Here is a 12280-nt window from a genome sequence, read left to right as displayed (position 1 = left end):
ACAAGGAGATACTGAACCGATGACCCCTGGCTTCAGGGAACCCTAAGTTCTCAAAGCGCTAAAAAAGTCAGGGTGAGCATTCTCCTTTTCTCAGAGGCCATTCCGCAAAGAGTCAATCCAGTACAAGGGAAACAGCCCTATGGCTCAGGCACTGGGCACAGTGCTCCTCTTACAAAACGCCAGGATCACTAGGCCAAGATTCTCTAAAAGGTGGCAACTGTGATTGGATCAAGTCCAACTTGCTGGTGGATGGTAAGAGAAGCTCAAGCATCTACCCTCCATGAATTCCAGCCTGTAGCACTTAATCTACACACACAGCTGAGGTTCTCATGGCCTCCCCAGCTAGAACAAAACTCCTCAGGTGTTTTGCTTCTATGATGCCTCCATGTCACTTCTAAGAGGGTCTACACTGATGTTAGCCCCATTGTCTTTCAACTGAAGACCACAATGAAGAAAGCTGGGATGGATTTAAAGAAAGCTGACTTTGTGCCCCACGGATTAAAATACATGCACAAAACAGAGAATGCAGACCATCACCAGCACCCAGCCCCCCACGATGCTAGCAGCAACTCTTCTTCTCAATGAGAAAACAATGACTAGCTTTGAATGAAGTTGCATGGATCCATTTCAAGGGCAGGTGAACATTATTATTTCAAGAATAATGGACAAATGTAACTACAGTGTTTTCAACATAATGAGCACCCCACAAATGAAGGCGGGCACTGCCCGTTATGTAAAAACAGACATAAATAACTATTGCATTTAACTCCCATGGAGGTGAGATCCCACAGGTTACAGAGCTTCTGAAATGTTCAACAATTCCCCCAAACATTTATTAGTTTGATCAAACTTTGTAATAACTTGTATAAAACCAAAATGTTCCAAGAGGTTTTCAGTGGAAGAGTTAAGGATATATTTTAATGGTAAACAATTACATTCTTCTATCATCTGATCCTTTTTTTCTTTCTTTTTTTGGAAAGAGGCTCTCTGAATTTTCAATAGTGCCTTTGTGAAGGCATCTGCTACTCACGTAATTGAAAAGATGTTTGTGCAGTGGCATGCTTGCGAGTACAGTTATTTAATCTTAATGATAAAGCCCTGAGGACAGAAAATCATAAGTAGAGACCTCTTGTTATTTATCAAAAAGAAAAGGGGCTAAGACACCTAATCTATTCTCAAATTTAAATTCATGCTTGATGAAAACTATCAATAAAACATCAGACCTGCAAACGTTCTTAAATACTATAGAGCCAGGTTCAAAGGTGTGAGTAGAGGGGAGGTAGGGAGAAAACAAAAATGAGACAATAAAGGAGCCTGACAAAGAAAAACTGTTTGGCAAGCCTTTTTTTTTGGGGGGGGGGGGGGGGGTCAAACAAAGAACTTGCTGTAGTTTACAGCATGACACACACACTTGATCAGTTTGTGCCCGAGGGTGTTTTTACACTCTAGAGTGTAAACTCTAACTTCTATTAATTACAACTTGCATTCAGAGGCAAATTTAAGAATTTTAAAATAGAGACTTTTCCAAAGGCTGTTGTTTATTTATTTTTTTTTTTAAACAGAAACCAGTTTTTCTACTCTAGGGCCTGGCAAGGGCTTTGTTTTCCTTTTTAAAAGTTTCTAGAACTATCCAGGCTTTGGAAAGTATCCGAGCATTTTAAGCATGCTGAGTGATAGAGAGGGAGGCTTTTGCTTATGAAGTTATCAGACTGTCCTTTTGGGAGAGATTCTGGAGGTTTTTCTCAGCCTGCCTGAGTCTCGGCACCCTGCTCGATTATCCCAGGCTGCTGGCTGTGGATAAGAGCCAGGAGGACTTCTGCGGGCTTGGGGAAAAGGTTGATGGGAGGGCGTGCGTGACAGTGGTGCTGACGTGTTACTTGCTGTCCCCATTGGCCAGAGCCCCTCCCACCAAGCCAGTGGTCAGAAAGGAGCTGAGTCCATAGATGGGCAACCCCACGTGCTCATGGGTGAGGATGGGGCATGGTCTACCCGCTGGACTTTGGGGCAAGACAGCCAATAAAGCCTGAGAATATAAACTGTAATACCTGCCTTGTGTATCCAGTTTGGAAATTCGGCCTTCGTATTCACCAGACAGATTCTTCCACCACTTCATTCCCTACCTCTTGACACACATTTCCTAGAGGAAACTGTCCTTTTTGTTTGATTTAATGTAATTCATTCAACCCCTAATTTCTGAATCCCTGATATGTTCATGATGCTGTCCTGGGTGCACTGGGGAGACTCCGGGAAAGCAAGAGTCCACGAGCCTTGTCCTAAAAATTAGTATCTTTATGGTCTTGATTTCTACAGCGGAACAATTTAGGCAATGTACAATGACCTCTGAAGTTAAAACCAAACTCTTTAAGATCTAGTTCAAATTCTAGATCCTCCTGGAAGACTTTGCTTATTCTAGCTGAAAAGTCTCTGTTTTTGATATCTGTTGAACTTATTCGTGTCAATTACTTACTTCCCTGAGATTTTTTATAGCCTGAAGTATCTAACCCTCCTTCACGTATGTGTGGACTATGAGTCAGATTGTATGGTAAGTTAGGTAAGCCAAGGATCACAGCACCTTCTGATTCTAATGAATAGTAATGGCCTGGGGTGCCATACTAAGAGGAGTTCTGAAGCTGAGCTTGGGCTCATGGAGATCAGTATGGTGTTCCCTTCGCAATCTCTGCCAGGAATGTAGTAGCATGGGCCCCTCCTCACTGTCTGCCAGCCCGATTCCAGACCCTGTGGTTTATAGATTTTCATCATCTCAGAGGGCGCTGTGCACGTGGTAGACATTCAAAAAACACCCACTGGCTCTTGAGGGCAGCAGCAAAGGAAAAAGGCAGTCACTCAAATGGCAAAACTATCCCACCCCAGAAAAAGAAACCAGCCACTGGGAGAGGGCTTCTTACCAATTTCAAACGTAATCTTGGGCTATGTCGATAGACTGATACCGCCACATCCCAAGAAGTATGATATGCCACATCTGGAATTGCTTTGGGTATTCTGAGTGACACAAATTGGAGGCATCTACATGACAGCAGGCCAAGCTGGTGAAAATCCATAAATCATGCTCTGAGTCTTGGCTGAATGCAATAGGAGGACTTGAAGTGAGAGAGGAGCCAGGCTCACAGAGGCTCTTCACCAAGGAAATGGCATGCGCAGAAACAGTCAACCTCAGAAGGCAAGGTTGGGTCAACGGGAAGCCACAGAAGATGTCTTGCTCAGCACGTGGCAGAGTGTTTAGATGAAAAGCACGGCCAATGGTGGCTTTTTTTCTTGCCCCCCCCCAACCACAGGGCATTTGCACGGAGACTAGAATAGCCCAGTGCCAAAGATGGCTCAGTCCTCACAGAAGTTGGCAGCCTATAGGCTACGTCCACCCTGAGGTATGTTTATTTTAACTTGTATAAAATATTTTCAGAAATATTGGATCTAGTATTTGTAAGTCAGGTGACTTCACATAAAAGTTATCAAGAAATCATGGAAGGTCTGACAGTACTGAGACTCCATCTGCCCAAGGCAGTGGTGTTGGCTAATCCCACTTGGCCTCTCTGTCCTAGCCATGTGTGCCAGCTTCCTACCCTCCTACCTGGCCATCTGCACCCACTTAGCCACCTCCCTCATCTGAGGTTGTGATCTGTGGTGTGGAGCCTTCTTCCGCGATCTGCCAGGAAGGACTACATTTCTAAATTTCTTGTCTGTTGTTGACTGAGACTTTCATAAAATTCCTAATTCATGATAATGAATTAGTAGAAAAAAGAAATTTAAAGCAAGGTACATAAAATATAAGCCCCAATGTTTTATTAGTTTCAATGGACATAAAATTATTCTGGCAAATTGCTATGTAAGTGTAACAATGCTTATCTGTAACTGCTCTGTTCGCAAGAGCACATACAGGCCAGAAAGCCTCACTTGAGGAGTTCTGGTCTAGAGGCTGACTAACGGACTTAGATCTCAAATGCTGAGAACTTGCCCATGTCTTTCTCAGTTGGGTATTGATTAACTTCAAGGGTATCAAAATGAGCAAGAAGACATTGCGTCGTGTCCTAGACAAAAAGAGAGCTGTAACTCACCTTACTTGCCCCCTTGACTTTTTCCTCACAACATGATTAGCTGAGTTCCTTAGAACTTGTTATCTTTTTGGCATTCACCTTAATGCACATATTTAACTTACTCAAAATGTGACCCTCCCACGCTCTGCCTTCTACCTTCAGAGAAGAAAGGCAAGGGGTTCAGCTGACCATCATTTGGTTTCTGCCCAGATGTATCAGGTCTGGGTCTGGATCACCCCAGGTCACAGCAAAAGAAGGCACCCCAACCCTGCGGCAGGTCAGTCTTGCCTGGGGAATGCTCATGGGAAAAGCAAAAGGTGAGAATTTGAAGCTGGGCATTACGTATGTAAGAAGATGAAGCGTCATTGGTCATTTCCCGTATAAACAAATAGTTTGTTTATGACCTTGATTTTCTAAATACTCAGTAAAGCACATCATGAAGGCCTTTTGCCTTCATGCTCCCTTTTCTGTCCTTAATTAAACTTCATGTGCTCCTCAGATGTACACCATGTAATTTGTTCAGGAAAATTCAAACCAGTAATCTGGTATTCTGTGTGAAGATTTTTTTTTTTTGCCTCTTGCACATGCTTGAAAAATATTTTTCTAAAAAAGAAAACAAATCTTCACGTGACAACAAAGTCTTTAAAGTGAATCACTATTCCAGAAAATAAAATCAAGCCAAGAGAATTCCATAAAGATAACCCTTTTCCTTTTTTTATTCCTTTCCTCAGAAAGGTGACTTGGGACACCTTAAATGGAGAGTCAGACAAGAAAGAAAATGTCCTACTTAGAAGGGTCCTGCCCAGCTGGAGGTGGGCATTTTTCTTTGCGTTACGACCTATAGTAACTTTACTATCAATCCTGAGGAAGAAGTTTCCAGAATAACCACACTTCATGAGCCCTGCTGAATTTGAGGTATCCACGTAGCAACAGTCTCGCGATGGGGAAACATTAATGCTTTTTATATTGGTGATCAGCTGTAACATGAGCAATTAAGTACAGTACTAATGGACTATGGCCAGGAGCCTGGTACTAATATTAAAAACTGACAGAGATGAATAGGTTTGGAAGCAAAACCAGGCTGACAAAGACATTTTTATGAAGTGCTTGGGCCTATTTGATTTAGACCAATCAGAGGCAAGTTTGGACGAGCCAGGCCTTCAGCGACAATGATGCATTCATAGGCATTGTACCGTTTCTGCTATGCCTTAAATAAAAACACCCATTGATTCTTTTCAACAACCCACACTTTCATTATTACACTCATTAATAAACCAAAAGCGCCCAACTAATATACAAGTAATATTTACTGAGGAACCGGCTACTTTTTTCTTGTTGGAAAATGAAAACATTTACTGGAAACATGAACCGCACCACATGAAAAATAAATCAGTGGATAATGTATAGTAGATCACTCATTTCTTCTTCATCTTCTAGGGAAGCGAAGCTGGTAGTAGGGAAAAAGGAAAAGGATCACGTCTGCATATCGGGGTGAAAAGAAGGAGACGAGAAGATTGCTTGCACAGGACGAACGCAGTCATTCTGTTGATCTGATGGGAAAGGTTTGAAACATGTCTATGGGCATCTCCAGACTAGATGTTTGCCCACAACATCCTGATCTTTTTCAGTTTCTTGAACCTTCTTGAAAACGGTGGCCCTTCACCAGTCTAGTCCTGTCTGTTTTGTGTTAGCGTAGCCTGTAACTAGCGAGAAGGAAAGAAATCTGCCAAGTCCCTTGGCACAGTTTTAGCCAAGAGCTTCAGCTTCTTTTTTGACCAAAGCAGAACTGTTTCTCGTCCCTGGGACGGATCTGAGTGTCCTCTGCCCTTCTCTGGTAGAACCATTAAAGAGAAGTAAGATGTAAGACAGCTAGAGCAGCTGCCCCCAGACTCTTCTTCAGACCACAGCACATGGGAACATGGCTGATTCCTTTCAGATCATGATCAGCTTAAAATGAGTGAGACTGGTATAATTGTAAGTGGTTCTCATTTTTTAAAAAGATTCTACTTACTTACTTGGAGAGAGAGAGAGTCAGCGAGAGTGCGCATGAGCTGGGGAGGGGGAAGGTGAGGGAGACTGGGGGCTCCATCCCAGGGTCCTGGGTTCATGACCTGAGCCGAAAGCAGAAGCTTCACTAACTGAGCCACGCAGGCGCCCCCTGGAGTCTCATTTTTTTTTAAAAAGTCAATTATCTGCAAATTTTAGTACTTCACTATTATTAACTACTCACCACTCAAGACATCCCTTGCATCTGATCACAGCAATGTGAACGAGTGAAAGGATATCCAAGGAAGGGTAAAGGCCCTTGCGGATCGCCCTGGGACAACTGTGTTCTAACCTGGGTTTCTGGCTCTGTGCGGGGATTTCCATATTGGGGGTCCCACTTGGCGGTTGACTGTTGTCTCAGCCCCAGATTACTCTTCTGTGCCCTGCTTGGTGTTGCTGGGACCGAGATTCTGCAGATTACATGTCTCTTTCGTCAGCTGTCTTCCTTTTGGGGTCCTGCAAATGGGGCTCTAGCAGGCCAGGGGAAGGGAGGAAAGGCTCCTTCTTTCTGTTTTGCTTGCTGTGAATTTCAGGGCCAACCCAACAGTAACTTAGCAGCAGCAGTTGGTTCCAGCCTGTAGCTTCTGTCAACAGTCCCAGAAGAGTTTTATGGCATTTGCCTTGAGGTCCAGCATTAGCCAGGGAGCACTGCCTCCTCAGGTCTGAGCCTAGCTTCACAGTGCTCCACCTCTGAGCTTAGTAACGACCGGCACTGGATGGGATCCTCTCCCCAGGAGGGATCTGAACCCCAGCTCTGTGACGCATACTCTCTAAACTTCTGGGTGGCAACACCATACCCCCTTTCTCCTATTTCTTGACCCTAGGGAGGCTATGGTCATTTCCTCCATATTAACGTAGTGCTTTACAATGTTTGCTTCAGTAATTCCCTACAGTAGATTCTCTTTGTTGAATACCTGGTGTGGTTTTTATTTTCCCTACTGGAGCCTGACTGATACACACTGACCCAACAAATTCTAGATTTAGCAAGAGTGGGTGACATAGCTTTTCAAAAAAATTTAATCCAGTGGGAGACCAAACCTTTTTGAAATACTCCTTTACTCTCAAGAACGAGGAGAGAAGAGGCATCTTTAAAGAATCTTAAATAATGTTTCCTAGTAGCTAAATTTGAGGGATCTCAACTAGAATTTTCCAATTTGACGGACTGAAGGCATTTGGGATTCTACTACTCCAGATGAGGTAAATCATGAAACAAAGTACACAGTCTTCAAAAGAATATATCCTGGTATTTCATTTAAGATTGAGGCTATTTTTATCCACATAACTGCTTGAGTTAATTACACATACATTCACTCTACTATTAGATCCTATCCTTTTTCCATCCCAAACCTAATCTGTTTTTTTGACCATGCGATGTCCGTAATATGTTTGATTAATTTTCATTCTTTAACTGGGTGAGTGAGCTAACAGTTGACATACACTTTTTTTTTTTTTTTTTTTTTTTTTTTTGCAAATTTTAACTCTCTGGTCCTTAAAGTTTGATGGTTCAGATGTTGGGAACATTTGCAGATGGAGGTATGGTGGGGGCGGGGGGATGTTCACTATCAGAATACAAGTCCTTTGAAAATACAGACGGAGTTTATAATGAAAATGCTCCAATTAAAGCCTTGACTTTAAAGTCAACACCAAACTGAATGTGTTCCCTTAAGTGCTGTTTACTTAACACTCACCTGAGATACCAATGCTATTTTGTACTAGGATTTCAGTGATGCCCCTGTTACGTCCATAGGTTTTTATATTAAATACTGAGAGAAATAATGCTCACATTTGAAAAACAGATGTAGTATACTGACAGAAAGTCTAAGCCCTGTCACCAATTTTTAAAAATCTTTGTGGGTTGTCACTCAACAAGTAAGGCAATCTCTTGCTACTACTTTGGGGGGATTTTTCATGGGGTACTAAACCCAACCTAGTTTCCTATGACTATACCTACAAAAACTTTCTAAGTTTCACTGGATGGCTATACGAACAGAGGCTCTATGCTAAATGCAACACAGATAAAAATACAACTGAGCTCAACAAAATATGACTAAGAGGAGATCCACTAGGTAACATTATCTAGAGTATCCAAAGGTGGGTGATCTGGGTCGAAGTTGGCATGCTAATGGACTTGTACAGAACAGCCATCACACTTAGCAGTTCTGTTCTACCTTTCAAACTGGCAAGCTAACTGGCCTGTTTGTTCAGCTGTGTCTTGACTTCATTCCATCCATGACCGTTATTAAAACATACACAGCCAGACAGACACACACCACACACACACACACACACACACACACACACACACACACACCCCTCTGCTTGGATCTTACAAGCTCTGAATTTGAAACCAGGTTGCTGAGTCAGTCAACATGTCAGCGGGGAAATGAAATGCCAGGGATGAAGAAGTTGGCGCAACCCTAACAAATTAAGAATGGCCTGGAAGTGGAGAGCAAGGATAACGTGTGAATTTGCTAACAGACCCGCACTGCTGTGGGCAACAACGGTCCTAATGCAAAAAGGGAACATTCCTGTGGAGACAACCTTCATAGCACATTACCTCTTATTTGCATGATCATCACCTTTTGAGAGAAGCTGCAAGTGTTAGAAAACTGAACTATGCAAAGCTTGGCAAGAAAGGATTTTCTTGGTCAAAAGCATAGCCCTAGAAGAAAGAAATACCAAGATGGGGAGAAAAACCAATGGATCTTATCTGGGGCCAATTTTCTTATTAAAGCAGTGCTTACTTTTCAATATTAGTACATTCAACATTAAACCATTTCAATGTCAATACGGTTTCATGGTAACCCCATGGTAACAGTGCAGAATTAGGATTTCCAGAAGTGGAAGGTTCTCACAGCAAATGAACCTACGGAGAACGTATCGAATAATCTAGGCTTGTGGGGAAAAAAATAAAAAGGTATTGTCAAATAGGTGGCCACAGGATAAAATCAAACCAAAAGAACATCTAATTTTAGCCCCAGTAACCTGAGAAAGCCATGTCCCCTAAAAAAATCACAAGACAGTATGCAAGCTAAAATGCCAGAGGATATTTTCTATTTCCAGAAAGGTCCTTCAGACTTCCCCTTATCTTATCCTTCACAAGAAGCTTCTTGCATTGAACACGCTTTTAATTAGGCAAGGACTTTCCAGGAGAGGGGTTCTTACCTTTCATAATGCCTGCGGGTGCACGTGGCAGCGCTGGTGCTCCCAGGATTACCGCCTAATTCATCATAAATATGTTTCCATTGTCGGCGGGCTGTTATCTGAAAAGATGGCAATGGGAGATTCAATCTTGCATCATAAGAGATTCACAGGGCCAGGATTCAGTACATATGCAACAGGCAGAAGAGGACAGTCTGTTCTGGAAACCCAGAGACAGAAAAGTCCAAATGAGCATGTGGGGAGACTCGGGGTTTCACAGGGGGATCTCACTCGTGGTACTTTTCTTTTCAATAAATGTGGAATTCTGCTTTGGGTGCTATATAGTGTCACCCTTAAAGCATTTTCTCTAAGGCATCTCCCTGGCTAGTTTACGTAGTTATCCTCCCTACCTCCCCACCCCCCTCCCCAGGAACAAACTCTTACTCTGATCCTTTAGGTTGGGTTGATAAAGCATCAAAATAAAATAAGATTTTAGCTAATGCATCAGTTTAAATGAATCAGAATGAACACTGGTTGCTTAAGGGGAATGGGCGGCCAAGGGTATATGAAAAGAGAGAGGCTTTTCACCAAACCTGCTTTTGTATCTTCTGATTTTTGACCTGTGTGCTGTGTTGACCACTTCAAACACTAAATAAAATTACTACATAGACTAATTCAATTGTTCCAATTGCTTATGGAATTTGCAGTCATCTCCGGCTTTATTTTTATGCCAGCCAGCTCCTCTAACCACCAAAACAAAACCCAAATCTGAAACTGTATATGTTGCAACCTGTTTATTTTTATTCCCTTAGGTCAGGAAATTGGGCGATCCATCCAGTACTAGGAAAACGAACAAATTCCAAAATGAAAATGCAAGCTATGTCTACTGGGGAGATGGGTGACTAGAACCCGAGCAGCTTACAGTCTACAGAACAGCATACTACGGCCCTGTTTAATCACTTTCTTTAATTTTATTTTTATACATAAATTAAGATTTTACAAAATAACAGATGCATGATCTGGCAAATGATTAATCTGGGGAAACCACGTCATTTACTACATCCGAGCAAGTCTAGTATTTCCTTGCAAGGAGGAGACAGAGCCCATTCTGAGGTCCTTGTGAATGCTTCTAAACGGAGTTACAGGAAAACTCTGTTATTGGAATGTGCGGGGCGGGGGCGGGGGGTGGGCAGGGTGTGGCAGAAGTGCCCACGGCAGTGGCAGTGGCAGTGGCTACAATCGCCCCGGGGCTTCTTTTGAAATATACTGGCAGAGCTGCAAGCCGACTTCACTTAGGGGCTAAAGGCAGCAAGCCCTGGGGAGGTGGGGAGCGATCTCAATCCGCAAACAGGGGCTCTGTCCCTGTATTCTAAGGAGGAGGGGAGGGGTGGTTAAAACACTACAGGGTAAATGGCACCTTTTCCATTTTATATAAAAACCCCTTTATTTCTATAAACCCTTCTCGACCCTGAGACAATGGGAGGTTTGCATTGTTCAATTTCCCAGGAAGCATTCTTGAACCAATGAGTTTCAATAGTTCTCTCTTGACAGAACCACCTCTTGCATCTCCTGGCAGGTATGACTAAAAATAGATATCCTCTTTCATTTATAGCTTGGTTTAGATGATAATATATGGTTTCAAGCCCCTTTCAAAACACTCAAAATACACATTTCAGTAATTATTTTATATTTAATTACGATCTCCCTCTAATCTTTGAAATAGTACACTTTCAGGCTGATCTAGTCAAGATCTATGTAAGGGAAGGAGCGAAAATGGATCCCCTCCCACGTGTTTCTGTTATTCCTCAAAGCCCTTAGCACACCAAGGCCCCTTGAAACACACCTCCATAGTTGTCTCCCTCAGATGAGGTGTGTGGGCCCTGGGGAGTCCAGCAGGGCCAGAAAACAGGTCTGTCTCTGCATGCACTTCAGAGGAAATCATCCCTTTTGTCATCCTTATATCTCTTCTGTGCACTGTTTCATATTTTATGAAGTACTATCACAAGCGTGACACCATTTCATTCTCCCTTCAGCCTGTGAGGTCGATTACAGGAATCTCATCACAGATGAAGAAAGACACAGAGAGTTTGTCCAACTTGCCCAAGGACACACAGCAGTGGAATGGTCACACCAGGGCTCATACAAATGTCTTATGATCCCAAGAGCAGGCTTCCTTTTCACTACATCGAAACAGCCTCCCCATCAGAATGAGCTGGTGAACAGCCCACATGTGTAGCAGGGTGTTAATGCAGAATCTAGGGACCTTGTGCTTCCCGTGAGTAGAGGGCTATGGAAATCACAGCTTCTGCTACAAGGTCTCGACTTTGAGCTGTGGGTCTCTTACTAGTGAAGAAATAGCACAGCCACAAGGTCAGCAAAAATCCAAGGGGATGGGTTAGGCATAGTGCTTTGAGATTTTACTTCCACCCAGTAATACTATGCTCCTTTTACCCTGACCACGTGTGTATCTAGTTAGAACAGAGGTTCACTATTATGTTCACCAATGAATCACAGATAAGTCTCAGTTATACTGGAATCCATCCATTCACTCAGCCATTCATTCACCAAATATTTCTTGAACATCTCCCACTTGTTGGGTGCTGTGCTAGCATCTGGGATGCAACAATGAAAACCAGATCCAACACCCAACATGACCACATCCTAGTGTGTGTGTGTGTGTGTGTGTGTGTGTGTGTTTGTGTGTGTGTGTTGGGGAGGATTACCAAACATAAACAAGGGACTACACAGATAAACAAAATAATACAGGTTGTGAAAAGTGTAATGAATGAAAGACCACCGATGATGGGATATTTAATATATGGAAACTGACCATGCCCCCACTCCTACACCTATCCTCTGGACTTGGGGGTAGTACCCTGTTCAACACTTGCCTATCACAGAAATGACAAACTTCTTTAAGAATAAATAATGAATTATCAAAAGGAGGAAAATAATCTTCCTCATGCTAGGACTGAAACTGTGGCAGCAGGGGCCAGCCTCCAGTATCACTTGGCATTAGTTAAGCCATGCACAGCTGGTTAGTG

At 42.9% G+C, this 12280-nt stretch overlaps 1 protein-coding gene across 2 annotated transcripts in view; it reads right to left on the bottom strand.

Annotated features, from left to right (window-relative positions):
• Positions 1 to 12280, bottom strand: part of LOC111144920 (AT-rich interaction domain 5B) — a 175631-nt gene that overhangs the window by 12732 nt on the left and 150619 nt on the right. For both annotated transcript variants that reach the window (XM_022499528.1, XM_022499527.1), the window contains one exon: positions 9261 to 9358. In XM_022499528.1, the coding sequence (XP_022355236.1) occupies positions 9261 to 9358 (98 nt within the window). The remainder of the gene's footprint in view (positions 1 to 9260; positions 9359 to 12280) is intronic.

Source organism: Enhydra lutris, unplaced genomic scaffold (assembly GCF_002288905.1).
Source record: "Enhydra lutris kenyoni isolate GAN:26980312 unplaced genomic scaffold, ASM228890v2 scaffoldscaffold12, whole genome shotgun sequence".
Classification (NCBI taxonomy): Eukaryota; Metazoa; Chordata; class Mammalia; order Carnivora; family Mustelidae; genus Enhydra; species Enhydra lutris.
The sequence above is the reverse complement of the archived record's forward strand: the minus strand, read 5'-3'. Positions and strand labels throughout refer to the sequence as shown.